The sequence below is a fragment of the Megascapheus bottae genome, chromosome 10 (genome assembly GCF_031878675.1).
Source record: "Megascapheus bottae isolate mThoBot1 chromosome 10, mThoBot2.hap1, whole genome shotgun sequence".
NCBI lineage: Eukaryota > Metazoa > Chordata > Mammalia > Rodentia > Geomyidae > Megascapheus > Megascapheus bottae.
Window position 1 is genome coordinate 33,987,854 of NC_143518.1, and position 21,166 is coordinate 34,009,019.

Genomic DNA, 21,166 nt, shown 5'->3' on the forward strand with positions numbered 1-21,166 from the left:
AACTTTCTCCAAGTCTTTCCATTTCTTTTACAAATGGCACACTATCATTCTTTCTTGAGGATGAGGAAAATTCCATTGTGTGTATACTACATTTTCTTGATCTGTTCATCCACTGAAAGGCATTTGGGCTGATTCTATACCTTAGCTACAGTAAACAGTACTGCAATGACTCATGTCCTAACTTTTATCAATCTTTTCGTTCCCTTCTCCTAATACATGACTGTGAATGTTACCACTATCAATATACATTTTTCCATCTTCAACAGATTAAGTCACAGTTCTCACTCCTTTATTCCTCCTGTACATGGTTTTCTTATATCTGTCTCCCCACCCCTTGAAAGCTGAACACCAGTAGTACTAGTTATTAAGAAAGTTGAGATCTGATGATGATGGTGTAAAGACAACCCCTGTCAGACAAATCCAAGAGGTATATCTCCAATTTACCAGTTACACTACCAGAAACATTTCCAGAACTGAAAGTGTAACTCAGGTGGTACAGCATCCATTTCAGAGAAACAGTTAAGTGAAGCCACAAGGCCCTGACCCTAGACTCTCTCATTCACATCACAAGGCTACACTTCTACTCCTCACTTACTTGTTAAGTCATTCATTCTCTCCTTTTCTTCCCCAGTCTCAAAATAGAAGGCCTTATGCTTCTTGTCAACTCCAGAAAGGAACAGAGCCCTAGTTCTAGCAACCACCATCTTGACTGAACTGTGGAATGGGCTTCCTAAGCAGTCTGTCCAGGTCTACTCTTGATCTTCCAGTCACCTCTCCACACCCTTATATTTTTAAACTTCAATAGTCTTTCAAAAACTCCACAGACTAAGCTATTAGCAATTCCCTTCAAAGACTACCCAGGATCTAGTAGAGAATAAATAGGCCAACTATATACAGCAGTACAACAGGAATATAATGAATATAATCTACAGAGGAAAGCTTTATGGGGGTAGAGGACAGAGAGACATCTTGATGAATGAAAAACAGGGCTCATTTCAACACTAAAATATTGGTCAGATTTTGTCTCCAAACTGGCTATCAGTGGCCTTTGACTGCTTGACTTAAAGGAAACAAGGATGGGGGAGGGAGAAAGAGAGGAATGAGGAAGGGAGGTGGAAGAGGGGAGGAGGGAGGAGAAGCAGCAACAGCAGCCACCACCAGCACCACCGCCACAAGTATAAAAGGAGGAAATACATCATGCAAATTAGTTGAAAGAAGTAAATCAAAGTTTATAAAACACCCAGTAAAATGGCTAATATATATCTATACCCCAAAATAGCAACTAATGCCAGGTGTCCATCTTTCCATATGTCAGTATCTTCTAAGTAACCATGGTTCATCTCTACAACCTTCAACACAAAGCACAGTAGATCCATAATAAATGTCATACAGGATCAGATTTATTTCTACACTGGCATTAAGGAACATGTATTGAAAGAATACAAGTCAGACTGACACAAGTCTACAAGGGAAAAGAAAACCTTTAAAAATGCAAGAAATGTTGAGGAAGAAAGTGAAGTAAGCCTTCATGAGGGATACACAATGACTAAGAACCACCACCTGGGGGGACCCAGGTCTTTATGATCTTTCCTTCAACACAAACTGCCTGTTCAGTGCCTTCACCCTGGTTCTCAAATGCTGCTGCCTGATTTGATTAAATTAAAGTCACACAATTCTAATCGCTGAGCTTTTAACACACCCTTTCTGGAACATGCAATAGATACATATGTTTCCTATTCTTCCTGCTATACACAAGCAAAGGATCCAGACACTAGGCATGCTGAGTGTAAGTAGACTAAAAGAAGAAAAGGCCAGTAGAGACCTCGGCAGCCTAAGAATATGGCAGTGCATCCCCTGGGTATTCTTTTGGTCTCACCTTGTTCAAGCTAGAGAAGCCAAGAAACAGAAAACCAACAAGTGTAGATCTTCACAAAGTCCCAACAAAGCATGTTATCTCTGCACGAAAACCATGTAGACAACTTTAGTCAATAGTAGCTCTACTAAATGTAGGGAAAAATACAAGTCTCTACTTCATTGATCCCAGAGAAACTAGCCTTGTGCCTTCTCTTTCTGCGCCAACTCATTTCTTTCCTGGAGGTGTCAGAGAAGGCCAAATGCAAAGCTAGATATCCATCCCACCCTGCAAAAACAAGACCTTCTCCCCTTCTTGTTGGGATGAAAGGGGAGGGGCCTTGTGGAGGATTAGAACCATCACACCATATTAATGAAACCACAATGTCAGTTGTAGTGAGATAGGGAGGAGAAATGAGACCCTATAACCCCCTCCATCCAGGTGGCTCTGCTGAGGGCTGAAGGAGGCCCTAACTTCCTAGCTGACTATAGTGAGGCAGATCTCTCTTCTCCCCCAATGGCACCCTGACACAGGAACCTTGCTAGAACAGATTCAAATAATATACAAACTCATAGTATGATATTCCAAATGCCCAGGTCCCAATCAGAAAACACTCATCATTCCAAGACCAGGGAAATCTCAGCACAAGTAAGGACCACCAAGACATGCTGATATCAAGATGACAGATGATCAGAAATACCTGGCAAGGGTTTTAAAACAGCCCTCATAAAAGTGTTTCAATAAGTGATTGTGAATACGCTTGAAACAAAAAAAATATATAGTCTCAGAAAAAAAAAGGAAGATAAAAAGGTCACATCCCAGGCTACACCCCGAACTAATTAAATCAAGATTAGTGTGAGTTACTCAGGTGTTAGCTTTCTGACACTGTGACAAAGAAAAATGGAAAAGTTTATTTTGGCTCAGAGGTTCAGTCTGCAGTCACGTATATCATGCCAGGAACATGCAGTAGAGGAAACCTGCGGCAGCCAGGAAGCAGAGAGAAAGAGGCAAGAGCCAAGATCCCAATATCCCTTTTACCAAACTTCCTTCTACTAGGCCCCACCTTCTAAAGGTCCTATCATTTCCCAATAGTGCCAAAGGCTGGTGATCAAGCCTTTAACACATGGGCCTTTGAGAGACACAATGTCCTATCTGCCTTTAATAAATAAAACTAAAAACCCCAGAGATTCCAAAGAGAAGCTACACATGGCAACTAGTGTAATACCATGTCTCTCAATCTGAGGCATTTATCAGAATCACATGGAAAACTTGATAAAGACACAAAACCAGGGTCCTGTGCCACTTCCAAGCCTAGGCTGGAGGCCTTCATATTTTTATTACCTTCTAGGTGATGCTGGTGTAGGACTTGCTGATATAGGCCAAAGCACCAAAGACACTTATAAAAAAGTCCCTTCATTTGTGGAAACCAAAACCCTTCATGGGAATTACATTTAAGTGACCTTGAGGAAGGAAGCAAAGTTTCCACCGAATTATGTATGTGTGTGAAGAATGTGTGTTTAACCTTGGCTACCAAATAAACAAAGGACATATATTACACATGAAAGAACCTGTTTGAAAATGTAGTTACAGTATAGAATATGTGTACTTACAGGAAATATTAAAGAGATAGTGTGTTATCAGTCCCTGCATCCACTGGGACATATTAATCTTCCTCAAGGGACCAAGAGGGGAAGAGGGAAAGGAGGCTTCAACATGAAAGCCTCTTCCATACAAAGACGGCAGAACAGAAGAAAAAATTATACTCCAAATAGGAAAGGCACAACCAAGGTGCTTTCCCACTTTCCATTTTATGCTATGGCACTGAGATTTCCAAACCACAGGTACTATTTCCTATGCTAGAAATTTTTCAGCATTTAGACTTCCCGGAGCCCCTAAGCAGAGAAGTGAATCTCAATAATGGGTTTTCTTTCCTTCTAACACACCTATTTTTTCCGTCCTATTAAACAGGAAGTGAAAAGGCAAGAGCCCAGCAGAACAATCAGGAAGTAAGGGCCTCTCAAAACTCTCCATTACTCACTAATGTCTCATTTCTCAATCTAATCCACTGGGAAGGTCTTCTCAGGTGGCCTATTGCCCATTAACAAAGCAATAAACCAACCCCAGGGCCACAAATATATCTCCATGAAAGATCACTACCTTTAACCACTTGCCCAGTCAATCCAACCTAGGAAGACATGTGTACCTCAGAATCCTCATCTGAAAACTTAGAGCAATCATATCAGTTCATGGTACCCTTGTCAGAATTAAATTAGCTAACACATGTAAAATGCTTAGAACAAGGCATATGGCATAGTGAATACTAATAAATATTAGTTCTTGGCATATTGAAAGACATATAGCACAAGAATTAAGAGTGGACAAGCTGAGCCATACTACCTAGGTATGACTCTAGGGTCTTTCCAGTACTAAATATGGATCTGAGCAATTACTCTGCTTCCCCATTTGCAGTATTTGTATAATGGAAAGACCTTAGCTCATGTGGCTATTGGGTATGTTTCATAGTAAAGGCTTGGCATAGTGCCTGGAGCATAGTAAGTCACTTTTAAATGACAATGATCATTATAATAACACAAGACAGGTATGCAGGCTTTTGACCAGCTTGGAGTCTGGATAAGAAGACAAATACATAGAGAAAACCAGCAAAGGGGGGCAGAACAGGGAACATGTGACAAATCTGCAAGAACGGCACATAACTGGGAAACTGTAAGGAATCTGAAATCATGCAAAGAGCCTTTCTTCCTAATATGTTCCTCCCCCCAACACACACAGGCTAACAGAGTTCAGAATGATCTGAATACAGGGGGTTATGGCTTGGCAAGTGCTACCTTCTTGAACAGCTTATTCCCAATATGGAGAAAGGGATTCCTGAGGGAGGGATTCCCAGTCTCTTCCAACAGTCATGGCAGTCATTTAAACAAGTTCACCTTGAAAGCACTGTGGATTCGAGAATAAATAGAACGTAACCACAGCCCTCAGTTCTCATGGTCTCACTGCTGAAAAGCAATTGAGTTACACCAGGCCCATGAGTAGAACACTAAGCACTATGAACACTGAACTTGCTGAAAATGCCTGCAAAGCTAGCTGCTCTGATGTTGAAAAGTAAACATGATTCTGAACCTGAAAACTCAAAAGGGAAATGTAAGCATCAGAAGGTATTAATTAATCCCATGATGCATAGTTCCTTCTGCTTAGATTACCTCTGCTTAAAGAAATATTTATTCAAGAAATTCAAAGACAAGTGAAGGCAGACCACATACCATACTTAAGATTCTGTGATTTTTTTTTAAGTCCTAATGAGGATTAAAAGGCTGGAACCAATGTGATTGGGGTATACACCAGAACCTAGTTAACCCCTTTTAATTCCTTTCCAAGAAGGCTGACAGCTATTTTAAGGCCACAAAGTAGTCATACTGTCTGATTTGCAACTTTAGGAATCAGAGTAAATGCCTCAGTTAGATTCTTTAAGCAGGCATGGATAATGAAGATAATGCATTTCCAAGACTCGGGTTTTGTTTTGTTTTTTCTTCTTTTTCTTTTTTGAGACAGATTCTTCCTTTGTAGCCCAGGCTGGCCTCAAACTCTCAATCCTCCCACCTCATCAAGTCTTAGGGCTGGAATTAGAGATGCCACTCCCAGAAGGATTCATTTATTACAAGAAAAACAGTGAATGCCTAATCTATAGATTAAAACCATGCATGGATAAAACAAAAACAGTAATTTTCCCCATTTCCTGGAGTTCAAAAAATAGTATTTAAATGATCAGAGAAGTTACACCATTGTGTACCTTCCTTAACAGTAACTTCATTTAGTCTGTGTGTGAAAGGCTCGAGTCCTATGTAGGTTATCATGACCAATAATATTTTAGATCTTCCATGCAGAAAACATGTTCCATTTGTCTATGAGCTTGGCTTACCTCACTTAGCATGATTTGTTTCAGACTCATCTATTTCCCTAAAAACAACATATTATTCTTTCTAATGGATGAGTAAAATTCCATCATGTACATACGCCACATTTTATTAATCCATTCATCTGTTGTAGGGAATCTGGGTTGTTTCCATAATGTGGCTATCATAAATAGTACTGCATTGAACATGGATATGCAAGTGTCTTTATCATGTCCTGACTTGTAATGATTGAGTAGATGCCCAAGATGGTATGGCTGGGTCATAGGGAATTGTTAGTTTTTTGAGGACTCTCCAGAGTGGTTGTACTAGTTTACATTCCCGCCAACAGTGCAATAGGGTTCCTTTTTCCCCAGGGACCTGTTGCCGTTTCTCCACATTGGCCATTCTAACTCAGGTGAGATAGAATCTCAAAGGTTTTGATTTGCATTTCCTTTTTGGCCAGGGATGTTAAGCATACCCTCATGTACCTACTTGCCATTCTTCTACTGAGAAGTCTCTCTTAAGTTCTTTTGTCCACTTAGTAACTGGTTTATTAGTTCAGGGCGGGGGGGGGTTAGTTTGTTCAGTCTCTTGTATATTTTAGATATGAGGCCTTTGTCAGATGTATTATTGATAAAGATTTTCTCCTAGTCTGTTGGCTATCTTTCTAGTTTAGTAGGTATGTTCTTTGCATGTAGAAACTTTTTATGCAATCCCATTTGTCAAACAAACTGCAATTTTTAAGACATAACAAAAAATAGCAACCAGGCACTAGACCATTTCGATAGATAACTAATTTTATCCCTTCATTGGCCCTACAATGCTCATCTCCTATAGAATGCTCATCTGAAACACAAGTATTAAGTAACTCATTCAAGGTCAAACAGCAAGAAGGCACAGAACCAGAATTCGATTCTAAACACAACATGGCTCCTCAGTGCTACCAACCAAATTCTTGTCCTAAAAATTATTAGGCCAAGGGTATAGCTCAAGTGGTAGAATGCTTAACATGCAGAAGGCCCTGGATCCAATCCCCAGTACCAGAAGTGGGGAGGAGGTATAGATATACATATAAATAGCAAATTATACAAAACAATGAAGGGGGAAAATATCAACTCATAATTGAGAATATAACAGGTTGAAAACAGAATAAGTGACAATTATTGTTTCTTGAAACTAGTCCTATGCTCTAAAGTTCTAATTCCATCCCACATCTATCACTGGACTTTTATTTACTTCAGGAAAAACGCTTATTCAGCATAGAGGAAGTGGTACTCTGTGAGGTGGGATAGAAAGATACCAGATATCAGGCAGGGGAACTTTATATCACTGGAGACTACAAACTCCAAAACTAAAGCAAGACAAATGGTCAGGGACCAATGAAGGCATCTCCCACCATTGAGAGAGTGAAAAGGACTCTAGTTGCCTTTATAGGTAGTGCTTTAGGAATTATAGTCTAGATTTATGATTCAAGTGGTAGAGCACTAGTCTAGCAAGCACAAAGCACAAAAGCCAAACCCCAGCACTCACCTCCAACAAAATTCAGAAAAGCATGAAAAATGAAAGGCCTAAGGATATAGTTTGGTGGCATAATGATTACCACTGGATGGAGGTCCTGGCCTCCATCCCCATGACCACAAAAAAAAATTATGTATCTGAAATATATTTTCTGTGTACAAGGCATTGCATTCAGAAATGCAAGGAGAGGTGACACCAATCCAGACAACGAACACATGGAGATGAGAACTGCACAGGGCAAGCATCCCTAACACAAAGCAGGGTTGGGTTACTCCAGTTTAGAGGGGATGGTAATAACTTCACTGAGTAACATCTGGACTGGGTAGGAAATCATATGGAGTGTGAAGAGAATGGCATGTAACCCAGATGGGTTAAAGTACAAGGTAAGAGGAACTTTTTTTTAAAACCAGAGAGCCTAACTAGCTGCCAGTAACTCATAGCTATCATCCTAGCTACTCATGAAGTTGAAATCTGAGAATCTCAGTTCAAAGCCAGCCTAGGAAGAAAAGTCCATGAAAACCTTCTTTCCCATCAACCAGCCAAAAGCAAGAACTGGAGGTGTGGCTCCACTGATAAGAGAACCAGACTAGAATGAAAAAGCCAAGCAGGAAAGTGAGACCTTAAGTTCACACTTGTGCATGTATGCACATGCACATGAGTACACACACACCCACATAAACATCAGTCTTCAAAATTATGCAAAGACTTATGGCTCAAATTATTTACCATAGCAAAGATATGGAACCAAACCAGATGCCCCTCAGTAGATGATTGGATCAAGAAGATGTGGTACTTTATGGCTATTTGTTTAATTGAGATAGAAAAAGGAAGGGGGGAAAACAAGATGAGGGGATGGGGAGGGGAGGGAAATGGGGACAAAAACATGAGAAGGGGTATCAATGTGTGAGAAGTAATGTACCTTCTATCTGGTGAATATAACTGTAACCTCTCTTAACGACAATAAATATTTTTAAAAAAGACGTGATACTTACACACTATGGAATTCTATGCTGCCATCAGAAAGAATGACATCACCCCCATTCATAAGGAAATGGAAAGACTTGGAAAAAAATCATATTAAGTGAAGTAAGCCAGACCCAAAGGAACATAGGCTCAATGGTTTCTCTCATTTGTAATAATTAATAGACACCTAGGACTTCCCTAGCAGAGGATTACAATAGCTCAAAACCTAGGTACATAAGGTCATATAGGATGAGAATAAATAAAAGGAACTCTAGGATATGGAAACGAGCTTTATTTTGTGTGATTGCTGTTCTTAATGTACTATGTTATTTCTCTTCTCTTTTCTTGCCCTTATGGTTAATCTCATATTGTTACTGTATCTGACTTTATTGCCTGGCATACTGTATATACGTTTATTTGTTTATTTGAAATAGGAAAGGAAGAGGGGAAAACAAGATGATTAGGAGGAGGTAGAGGGAGGGAAATGGGGACAAAAACATGAGAAGGGGTGTCAATGCATGAGAAGTAATGTACCTATTACCTGATGAATGTAACTGTAACCCCTCTATACATTATCCCAACAAAAAAAAATTTTTAATGAATTATGGCTCAAGTATAAGCTTAGCATCTTTTTCTGGTTTTACATGGGAGGCTAACAACTATATTTCAACAAAAATATGGTAAAAGTTTATGAGATAAGGAAGACTAGAGAAAAAGGAGAGCACCAGAAACCTTCAAAAACTGACAGATGGGGCCGGGAGTTTGGCCTAGTGGTAGAGTGCTTGCCTAGCACACACGAAGACCCGGGTTCGATTCCTCGGTACCACATACATAGAAAAAAGCCAGAAGTGGTGCTGAGGCTCAAGTGGCACAGCTCTAACCTTGAGAAAGTCCAAGGACAGTGCTCAGGCCCTGAGCTCAAGCCCATGACTGGCCAAAAAAAAAAAAAAAACCTGACAGATGGTTCCATGAGTTGTCAATGTAAGTCAATAAAATTAAGCACTGCTCCAAATTTCCAGGCCTGGTACCCAAGCATTAGGTTTTGATATAAAATATTCCCCACAACTTGTCTGTTAGAAGCTTGGTCCCTGAATGTTGTTTAGGAAGGTTCTAGACTCTTCAGGAAGTAGGGCCTAGCCCTGACCCATTCATATTCCTATCTCTTTCTGCTTTCTGTCCAGCATAAAGTGAAGTAGCACCTCCATTCCATATTCCTGCCATTATGTTCTGCCTAAACACATGGCACCAAGCAAGCGCGCACTGATCCTTCTGAATCCTTGAATCAAAACAAACCTTTCGTCCTTCAACTTGTGATACAAACAACTATGCAAAACTAACCAGTACACCAAGAAAGGGTGAGGGTGGTTAAAAGAAGGATGAAGTCAGACTGTTGAGTGATGGGATAGATCAGCAGCACACAAAGCAGTCAGTGAGCAGAAAGCTAGAAATGAAGATCTGGACTCTAGAATTACAGATCCAAGAGCCAATAAAATAAAAAATAAAAAATAAGCATGGATTGGGAAAAGTAATAGTCACATTAGAAAACCATCTAGCAATTCCATAAACAGTTAAACATAATTAGCACAGAGCTACACATGGTGGTCTACAACTGTAACCCAAGCACTAGGAAGGCTGAGATAGAAGGATATGAAGTTCCAGGTTAGCTGTGCTATATAGCAAAACTGCCTCAAAAAAAAAAAAAAAAGCCAGGTGTGGTGGCTCACACCTATAATCCTAGCTACCCAGGAAGCTGAGATCTGAGGATCAAGGTTCAAAGCCAGCCCTGGCACAATAAGACCTGAGACTCTTATCTCCAATTAACTTCTAGGAAATGGGAAGTGGGGCTTGGCTCAAGGATAGGGCGGTAGCCTTGAGCTGAAGAGCTCAGGGACAGTGCCCAGGCCAAGTTTGAGCCCCATGATCCACCAAAAAAAAAAAAAAATTTAATAAAGAACTAAGGACATGGTTCAAATAGTAGAATGCCTGCCTAGTGGGCTCAAGGCCCAGTTCAAACCCCAGTACTACATTTTTAAAAACACATACAAGCCAAGCACAGGTGGCTCACGTGTGTAATCCTAGCTACACAGCAGGCTGAGAGCTGAGAATCAAGATTCAAAGCCAGCTGGGCACCAAAGTCTGTGAGATTCTTATCTCCAATATAACCACCAGAAAACAATACATGGCACTGTGGCTCAAGTGGTAGAGTGCTAGCCTTGAGTTGAAGAGCTCAGGGACAGCACCCAGGGCCAGAGTTCAAGCCCTACAACCAACCAAAAAAATAATTAAATTAAAAACACATATACATACTAGCTTCCTGCTTATACTTAATAGAGTAGGCTGGGTTCTGAGAAATCATTACCAGGTCCTGAAGCTCAAGTGAGTCAGGGATACCTTACTTATGGTGAGTGGATGTACCTTTACCCCCAAGCCCTCAGGATAGAGTACAGGCACCAAAAGGGGCTGGGGATAGAAAACAGTCGTAAAGCCTCTACCTAAAAACATGAAGCCCTATGTTCAGGCAAAACACTGAACTTGCTGTGTGAGTTACTGGAATATCTACACACACACACACACACACACACACACACACACACACACACACACACACACAAAATCAACAAGTCATGTAATAAGAAGGGAAATATAGCCAGAGAATTCAGTTCCATTTACATCAAGATTATTAATATGATATCTTTACTGCTCCTACATGCTCTACAATTGGTAAATCCTTCTACTTCACAACTATGCATGTGCCTGATACTGGGGGTGCAGGGAAGCTACAGATACATGTACAACACAAGGTCCTCCAAAAACATTCTATTGGAGATGATATATGCAGAGAAGAAATTTTTATGATAAAACTATTTGATCCAAAATAGCTTCAGTACTCCTCATGCCATATATAACTTCTCAGTGTGATCTTGCCAGTCCCTCATCAAGAATTGGAGCCTATTTCTCTTCCTACAGAGTGGCCCTGAATGACTGAAAGGCTAAGCCATAAGGGCTTTCTCCTTCCTGTTTGCAAAACCCCTTTGGAAAGCCAAACAAAAGGCCACTATGCTGTGAGGAAATCTAAACTAGGCAGTGGAGACAAGCACCAGGTGGAAGATCACTAAGGCACCAGATGTATGAGTGAAGCCTTCTAGAACCTTCTAGCCAAGACATAAGAACAACCCATCCAAACTCTGCCAGAACTCCTGACCCCACATTCCAAGAACAAATGAAGCATTCATTTGAAGCCACTGAATTTTGAGATGGTTTCAATTACTTATCACCATAACAAACCAAATGGAAGCTAAGAATACAGAGGTTAGTACTGATTCTGTTATGATGTAGCTATATGACCTTGGGTCAATGACTTTGCCTGTAAACCTCAATTTCCTTATCCATAAAATAAAGTTATGATGGATAAGCGAAGGTGCTTTCCAGTTTTTACAGTCTGAGCCATACATATGGATTATCAGTAAGTAATCTAGACAATGTGATGGCATGCTAGAAATAGAGGAAACAACTTCATCAGAATAGAGGTAACTACTTAAAGAGAAAGCAAAAGAGCCATGGGCCAGTCATAGTCTAAGTCAACTAGAACAATACATGGCGCATATCTGACAGATCAGTGACTCTGGATAAGCTAGGTCCCAATTTCTCACCTAAAAAAATGGATATAACACTAATGTGCCTATTTCTACAAAAGCAGTCTCTGTGAAAGCCCCATGCAAAACAATAACCATCCATGGAAAGACATAGCTACAATAATATTCTTATCCTTTGCACCATTGTCATTGCAAGTCTCTTTTTCACCAAGAAAGTACAGATAGCATTTGATGGTATTGGCCACCAGGAAGGAATACCAGGAAATCAAGAGATGAGATTCTAAGAGCCCACAGGTGTTCAAGTCATGTGAGATTTGTCACCCAGCAGCACTGGTCAGTGAGCCAGGTATCTTCACTGAATATGAAGAGCAGGTATCCCTTACACACAGGGGTAGGAAATCTTTCTTCCATGGCCGTTCATATTATATACCATATATAGTAGATGTACGTTTGTGTATGTATAGATGACATCATTCACAAGCCATATAAAGTTATCAATAGAGGTAAATGGCTACAGGTTGCCAACAAGACAAGAAGCATACATGTCTGTCCTGTTATGTACCAAATGATTTCACAGGTTAGTTGTTCCTCACCCCTGTGAAACAAGCAGCTCTAGGATCAAAAGGAAATCTAGAAACTGCTTGGCATTAAAACTTTGAATAATTCACTATAACAAAGATTAGCATCCCAAGTATTTCCCACTGAGCCTGAGTCAAATCACCACCAAGCACAGAGTGATAACTCATAAAAACATCTAAATTTAGGGGCCAGGAGTTTGGCCTAGTGATAGAGTGCTTGCCTACCCTGCACAAAGACCTGAGTTCAACTCCTTGGTACTACATACATAGAAAAACCTGGAAGTGGTGCTGTGGCTCAAGTGGTAGAGCTCTAGCCTTGAGAAAACCCAAGGACAGTACTCGGACCCTGAGTTCAAGCCCCAGGACTGGCAAAAAAAAAGTCTAGATTTAGAAGTCTGAAGGCACATTTTTGGGTTTAAGTACTAGTTTTGTCCCACATAGCTGTGAGCACAGAGGCAGGCAACTAAGCCTATATCCTGGTTTACAAAACAGACATATGGAGACTTTGCTGATAGAGAAGTAGTGAGAAGAAAGGTATGGCACATGAAAACCCCCAGGTTCTGCTTCATTACTATATGCACATTCTTAACACAGAACTTCTGCCACAGAGATGCCTTTCAACCTTAACCCTACATCAGTCTCTAGAGAACTCTGAGAAGAGACATGCACCCAAAGAATCACTCCATGCTGATGCTGAAAAACTGCCAGCCCTTGAAAAGGGAAAGTGTTTTTCCAAGGGTTCCTAAGAAGTCAATACAATTGCATTTTACAGCCTATGCTTTTCCAAAACAAAGGAAGAGTGCAGTGTGGATTTAACCCTGAAATCCCAGTGATGGTGCAGCCCCACAACACTGCTCTATGGGATCCAGCCACAGAAGACACTTATAGGATACACATGGGACAGAAATGCTCTTATTTCCACCTCTACTCTAGTCTTGGCTGATATGTTTGAAGGCTGTGTTCCATATCATTTAGAGAAAGCTAGGACCTAGTCCTCAAAGTCAGACTTTTTCTAAGGAAGCTCTACATAAGTAATTGCTGTGTGCCTTTGTCCTTTCTTCTCTAACTTACTCTTCTCAAACCAGAGCAGCTGGTCCCCCATGTCTCAGGTCTGCATTGGGAACACAGCACAGATTAGCTCCTCTGACTAGCTCCTCCTCTTCTGATTAGTCACCACTGCCTATGAATCCAAGGAGTTACTATAGGAACTACTGCACTCAGACACTTGCTTAGAAAAGCAACTACAAGTCTGGTACTGGGAGAAGAAGATCTAGTAAACAGGAGACAAGCCTTTAGTCCAGTTAATTCTCAAAATCTGATTGCAATCACCTACATCAAATCACCTAGAATGTTCATTAAAGATATACATTCCTAGAGCCAGGCACCAGTGGCTCAAAACTGAATAATCCTATCTACTCAGGAGACAGAGAATTGAGGATTACTGTTAAAAGCTAGCCCAGAGATGGGAGTGTGGCCTAGTGGTAGAGTGCTTGCCTAGCATGTACAAAGCCCTAGGTTTGATTCCTCGGTACCACGTACACGAAAAAGCCAGAAGTGGTGCTGTGGCTCAAGTGGTAGAGCAGTTGCCTTGAGAAGGCTCAAGGACAGTGCCCAGGTCCTGAGTTCAAGCCAGTACTGGATAAATATATATATATATATGGATATCCATATATCCATATATATTTATATATACATATATTTTGGTGGGTCGTGGGGCTTGAATTCTGGGCCTGGGGGTTGTCCCTGAGCTCTTCTGCTCAAGGCTACTGCCCTACCCCTGGAGTCACTGCACCACTTCCCATTTTCTAGAGGTTAACTGGAGGTTTAAGAGTCTCATGGACTTTAGTGGCCAGGCTAGCTTTGAACCTCAATCCTCAGATCAGCCTCCTGAGTAGCTAGGATTACAGGCCTGAACCATCGTGCCCATCATAAAAAAAAAAAAAAAAAATTTAAGCCAGCCGAGGCAGGAAAATCTGTGAGAATCTTATCTCCAAATCTCCAATTAAACAACAAAAAAACAGAAGTGAAACTGTGGCTCCAGTGATACAGCACTAGCATTGAGCAAAAAGGCTGGGGGACTGTGCTCAGGCTCTGACTTCAAGCCCCAGGACTGCCACAAAAATAAAGGTATACATTCCTAAGCTCTGGGTAGATGTTGCAAAATTAGAATTGGAACATGTCAAGTGCAAAATTAGAATTGGAACATGTCAAGAGTTGGACTTCTTAATACTCTATCTGGTTTTGATACCAGAGACCCAATGCTGAGCACAGTGAGAACAGAATAAAAAGACTTGACACGAGGTATTTGAACTCTGATCTCCCTTTTTACCCACATTCTTACAAAAACAGGAGTGATGAACCAAACAAAACAAAGCCAATTTCTAAGTATGTCCAAGAAAATTAAATGTTGACCATGATTAAAAGCTGGGTGCCAGTGGCTCACACCTGTAATCCTAGCTACTCAGGAGGCTGAGATCTGAGGATCACAGTTCAAAGCCAGCCCAGGCACAAAAGTCCATGAGACTATCTCCAACTGACCACCAGAAAACCAGAAGAGGTGCTGTGGCTCAAGTGGAAGAGTGCTAGCCTTCAGGTGAAGAGCTCAGGGACAGCACCCAGGCCCAGAGTTCAAGCCCCATGACCAACACACACACAAAAAAGAACCCAAACTTAGCTGACAGAGCCTCATGCCTGTAATTTTAGATATTCAGGGGGCTAAGACGTGAAGACTGTGTCCAAAGCCACCCCAGGCAGCAAAAGGCCAGAAATAGAGGCATGGTTCAAGTAGCAGACTGGCAGCCTTGAGAGAAAAAGACTAAGGGACAGCACTCAGGCCCTAGATTCAAGCCCCAGCCCTGGTGTTATTTAAAAATAATAATAATAATCTCATCCAGGTCTATTCTGAGAGAAGACTAAATAAAATGAGAGATCTGGGCTGCATGTTTAGTGCACACCAAGCAATTCAGTCTGCATTTCAAAGCCAGCTTCTAGTAAATATGGTTGAGGAAAAGTTATTTGAGGATGGGGGAGAGATTAAGATTCACTAACTTATACATCTCCACAAGAACGCAATCAGTCTAACTGACCACATTAAGGCCACATCAAACACTCAAAAGATGTTTTGTTTAGAAAAATGTTTTGTGAATGGAAGGAAATAGACAGCTGATGGAATAATAATCCTTGCATGAGATGCTAACGCCTACACTTACAGTCACAAAAAAGGGAGGGGGGGAGAAACAAAGTAAAAATGCCTCCACATCAGAAGAGTCCTGTGTTTCCAAAACCATGATGCCCCACCTATGTGGATGGCTACCCTTGGGATATTGAAATTACCCACGGTGTCAAGCAGCTTGAAGCAAAGGCAGAGGCTTTCCCCCCACGGAAGAGCACCATTTCCTCCTTACTGGGCAGTGAGATTCTCCACAGCAATTTCAGAAACTAGAACTCTGCACTAGGTTCTGGGAAGCGCACCACCTCGCACAATCCTGACCTTGGAGGAGGGCCGGCACCTCATCTAAGGATGGAACGTAGGGCTTTGGCCCACGCGCTAAGAATTCTAGTTATCCCAGATAAATTCTTCAGCGGCAGATGCTGAAACTTGACATTGCGCAACAAACCCAGCAAATAGGCAGCTTTCACACCACCCCCACGTTAGTGACTGGCACATGCAAAGGAGTCGTGGCAAATCAGACGTTTCGGAAGTAACTTTAACACCTGGACCAGTGACCTGGGATTTTAAAAATAATAAAAACTGTATTCTTTTCCTCAATTAGGATGCAAGCATTCTCCTTTTTTAAGAGTCCTCCCTGAAAGCACCTCTCCCACAGGAGATCAGCAGGTAAATAACACCAGAGCTTCCTTAAAACCCATTCTTTAGAACCATTCTAAAGAGCCAGGTGTCCAGGCTGCTGGCTCTGGGCTCACTGGCTTCTCCTAGGGAGGGCTCCGGGAAGTAACTCAATCCAGCGCGCAGGCGGGCAAGGATGGCGGAGTCTGCAGGTGGGAAGAGGGGTGAAGCGTCACGGCTCAAACTTTTCATTTGCTCTTTAGTAGTTCTGTGCAGAAGCCTGTGGAAGTGTGCATCGGCAAGGGCAGGCATTCTAAGAGGAAAGCGCCCCCCCAACCCCCCCCCCTCTTCTGAATCGGCCCCGACCTCGGCGTCCAGGACGGCCGAGCACCCCTCTCACCCGGGCATGCCCCCTCCCTGGCCGGACCCTCCCGCGACCGCCCTCACCTTGGCCTCAAAGCAGATGCCGTGCTGGAAGGCGTCCTCGTTGTGCAAAGGGATCCGCAGGTCGTGCCCATCGTCCACTAGGTTGTACTTGGTTTTGCTGGGCATGGTGACCCCCGGTGGAGTCGCTCCTCCAGAGGCGGCCGAGGCGGCGGCGGCCGCGACCGCAGGAAAGGACTGGCGAGACCCCGGGGAGGGGAGAGGCGGGCGGGCCGGCTGGGGCGGGCCGGCGCTGGCGGGGGGCCGGGGGCGGGGGCTGAGGGGTGGGCTGCGCCCCGGCCGCGCGGACTCGCCGGGCAGCCGCAGCCGGAACCCGGAGCGGCGCTGAGGGCCGAGCGGCAGCGGGTGGCGCGGATGCGGGCGACGCGGGCGACCCGCGCCTCAGTGGCCGCGCGATTCCAGCCCGCGAGGAAGGAGAGCAGCCGGGGAGGTGGTGGTGGTGGTGGCGGCGGGAGCCCGCGGCGCCCCGACCCGGAGCAGGGAGCGGTGGACGCGCGGCCCAGAGCGGGACTGGGCGCAGTGCCGATCCCAGAGCAGTGGCGGACGGCCCGGGATGAGGAAGAAAAGGAGGCGGCGGAATCGGCCGAGGCGGGGGAGGCGGTGGCGGCGGCGGCTGTGGCGGCGGTGGAGCTGGGCGCCTGTCACGGAGACGCCGGATCAGCCGCCAGCCCGCGGCTCCTCCTGCGGGGCGGGGCCGAGCGGGCTCCTCCTGCTGGGCGTAGAGGTCACGCCCACCGTCGAGGCCACGCCCACCGCCGGGTCCGCCCCCGCGCACGGCCCAGCAGGTGAAAGTCCTGAGCGTTGCACCCCGCCCAGCGGGTGAGCTCGATGCCAGACCGCGGGAACCCTGCCCGCCCGGGACCAGGCAGATCCAGAGCCTGGTATAGTTAATAGTAGCAAACTCGCCTTAGGTGGTTTCCTTATTTGTTTTTGTTTTTTGTGTGATGGTGAGACAATGTATTTATTGGTCAGCTTTTGTGTTTTAGTAGGAAATCCCAAGTGCTCTTCTAGATAAACGAGGCCCGATTGGGGTTATTTCTGAGAATCTCCTTTTCTCCTGCCCGCGAACCAAACTTTTGTCCAAGCTGGGAGGGGTGGGGGGTAAGGTCTGTCAAGCTGTCTTAGTCCCTCTTTTCTTTGGACAGGGGTCAGGGTCCAGGGCGCTGGTAAGGTACCTTTTGCAGAGCTTATATATTTCAGCCTTGTAGAGATAGAATAGGCTGGCAGCGGAATACCAAGAATAAGAAAAGTTTAAGAGCATACAATACTTTGAGTAACTGCGTAAAGACAAAAACTGCTTCCAACTTATCTTCAACTGGTAAATGCTTGCCAACTGTTAAGAAGCCTGTTCACTTTCCTTTACACTAAAAGTTCAGAAAAGTTGCCTGAATATATCCACCTTGGAAGAGATCAGCAAACTCAAACAATAGAATGTATGTATTCAACTTTTTGTGTGTCTGAGACTGGGACTCAAACTCAGTATTTGATGCTTCCATTTATTGGCTGGTGCTCTACCACCTGAGCCATGCCTCCAACCACTGTGTTCAACTCTTTTTTTGCCAGTTGTGGGACTTGAACTCAGATTGCTAGCCTTTAGCCTAAAGAGACTCAGGGACATTGCCCAGGCCCTACCACTTGACTGCTCAAAAACCCAGAAGTAGTGCTGTGGCTCAATTGGTAATAAGAATCTCAAAGGGACTTTTCTGTTCAGGCTGGCTTCAAATCATGATCTTCCCATCTCAGCCTCCTGAGTAGTTAGGATTACAGGCATAAGCCACCAGCAGTGGTCTGGCTTGTGTTCAACTTCTTAACAGCAAAAGTACAGGTGCCATAGGACTTGGTGACCAAATAGATATCTCTACCCAAGGTGTTTTGACAGATACTAATAGTTGCAGTTGACACGGCTTTTTTTTTTTTTTTTTTCTGCCAGTCCTGGGCTTGAGCTCAAGGCCTAAGCACTGTCCTTGGACTTTTTCAAGGCTCTTAGAGCTCTACCACTTGAGCCTCAGCACCATTTCCGGCTTTTTTTTCTATGTATGTGGTACCGAGGAATCGAACCCGGGTCTTCGTGCATGCTAGGCAAGCACTCTACCACTAGGCCAAACTCCCGGCCCATGACACGGCTTTTTGAAAGAAGCCAATCAAACCGTTGTCAATACCCATCAGCACTGAGATCATATAGACCACACAGTCAGCTCTATTCAGTTTATCACTTCATACTGTTTTTTTGTTTGTTTGTTTCCTGTACTAGGGGTTGAACTCTAGACCTCCACCTTGCTAGCCTGGCACATTCTACCTCTTGAACCATGCCTCCAGTACTGCTTTTTGCTAGTGATTTTGAGATGGAGTTCTCAAATACTTTTCTGCCTGAAATAGTCTTAAAACTCAATCTGGATCTCAGCCTCATAAGTAGCTATGACTGCAGCAGCAAACCATCAGAGCCACCTGCTAACCTACTTTTAATTTGTGGATACCCAAGGCCACACTCAGACCAAAACATTGCTCATTGCTTTTGTATAGATCAACCTTGAAATCATCAGGAAGCATCCTGTTGGAAATATTCCTGCACCATCCATGACATAATTATAGCAAAAAAATACCTATGTGTAAATTTATTTCTTGTTCTATGGAGCTAAAGGACCTTTCCTGCATTCTGCTATCCCTATTTGTTAGAATTAACTGATATGGTAGTAGCATCTTCTGGAATATCCCCCTAAACTTAAAAGCAAATGGAAGACTTGAGTATGGTAAAATCGACAGAGCATAATGCATGCGATTAATTCCAAAATATTAGTAAGAACCAAAAATAATTTGCAGAGAGGAAATGCACCACTAACCTTTTTATAAATACAGGACAGAAACGTCTAATCAGGCATGTTTGACTCTTTGAATGTCACAGGTTTTAATATGCATTGGAAATGGACTCTATAAAACCTGCACAGTAATAATTTAAAGATGAGATTTTAACTATTTTACTCGAACTTCATCTTCCTTCTTAGGATGCTAATGCCCTTTGATTAACTTGAGTCTCACTGGACTGATGAGCAACCAGAATTTCCTAAGTCTTCTCTATGTTGTTTCTAGATATGACTCAAACTGAAAGAAGTCCCATAGGTATTTCAGGATTGATTACTACATAGTAGATATTCAGTCACTTATAGAATCAAATGAAAAAATGGCTTAATATTTATCAGTTGTCTGTGACATGTATTGTTCTTGAAGCTTACATATGTTATCTCATTTAATACTCATATATACCCTTTGTCAACCCCATTTTACAAAGAAGCAAAAACAGGGATTTGTGTAACTTATATAAGATCACAGGTACAAAGGAAAGAGGATTTGGATCCAAATCAATCCTTTGCCAACAAGTGAAACCCAGGTGGGTATAGAAAAATTCTTACTGAAAATGAAATGCCTATGATCCGTTTCATTATTTGCCGAATAGCTCAGACTGACCTTGAACTGAAGACTCTCCTCCCTCAGCCTCCTAAGTGCTGGAATTGTACTACTCCTGGCCCCTTCTATAACTTTTCCCAAATCCTGGGGATCAAACACATGCCCTGATGCATACCTAGCAAGCACACTACCAACAAGCTACATCTCCATCTCGTCTGTGTTTTAAACATTAATATACTAAAAAAAGTAAATCCTAGCCATTTAGGAAGCTGAGCTCTGAGGAAGGCAGTTTGAAGGCAGCCTAGGAAGGAAAGTCCAAAAGACATATCTCCAATCAACTACACATACACACACACACACACACACACACACACACACACACACACACACAGTAGAACTGTGGATCAAATGGCCGAGTGCTAGCTTTGAGCAAAAAAGCTAAGACAGCACCCAGGACCTAAGTTCCAGCCCCAAGACCAGCACAAAAAGGAAAAAAAAAATCATATAATCTATGTCCTTCATTATAAACACAAAGAATCAGAGCTACTAATCTACCTAGTGTCTGAGTTTAACTACAGACTAGAGCTTTTACCTCAGTAACCTTCCAGCACACAATGATAGGTTGAGATTTGACTGCAAACTTTACCTGGAACACATTCGGAATTGAAAAATCAGCTTTCTTTGCTTAGAAATTCCTACTTTACCATCACAAGTACCACATGTTCCTCGTCTCCCTTGATCATATTCGATATCTACTGACATATCTGTCTTTCACAAATGAAAAAAACACTGAGCTGAGAGAATGAATGTATAACGGTCATAAAGCATTATGTCTTCAGAATGCTGTATGAGTACAGCTAACAAAGAATGTCAGCTTGTTCAATACTACTCAGGTACACGCAGGGATAGAACTCATAACATCTTCATAGAAACCAAATATTAAGTGTTAAGGACATATTGGAAATTTTTTTCCCCATTTGATAATACCTTGCATCAGAAGGCTAAAATTAACTCTGGGAGTGGAGGCTCACAATGTAATCCTGGCTCTTGGGAAGCAGAGAAAGGAGGATCATGAATTTTAGGCCAACCCTGGGCTACAGAATCAGACCCACAGTGAGACTGTC

At 42.8% G+C, this 21,166-nt stretch overlaps 1 protein-coding gene across 3 annotated transcripts in view; it reads right to left on the reverse strand.

The window, feature by feature from the left end:
• The window catches only part of LOC150057882 (carboxyl-terminal PDZ ligand of neuronal nitric oxide synthase protein), a 268,284-nt gene extending 251,455 nt beyond the window's left edge, over positions 1-16,829 (reverse strand). For all 3 annotated transcript variants that reach the window (XM_090340598.1, XM_090340599.1, XM_090340597.1), the window contains exon 1: positions 16,647-16,829. In XM_090340598.1, coding sequence (XP_090196724.1) covers positions 16,647-16,751 — 105 coding nt within the window. In that variant the 5' untranslated portion in view covers positions 16,752-16,829. The remainder of the gene's footprint in view (positions 1-16,646) is intronic.
• Between the last annotated feature and the right edge of the window lie 4,337 nt (positions 16,830-21,166).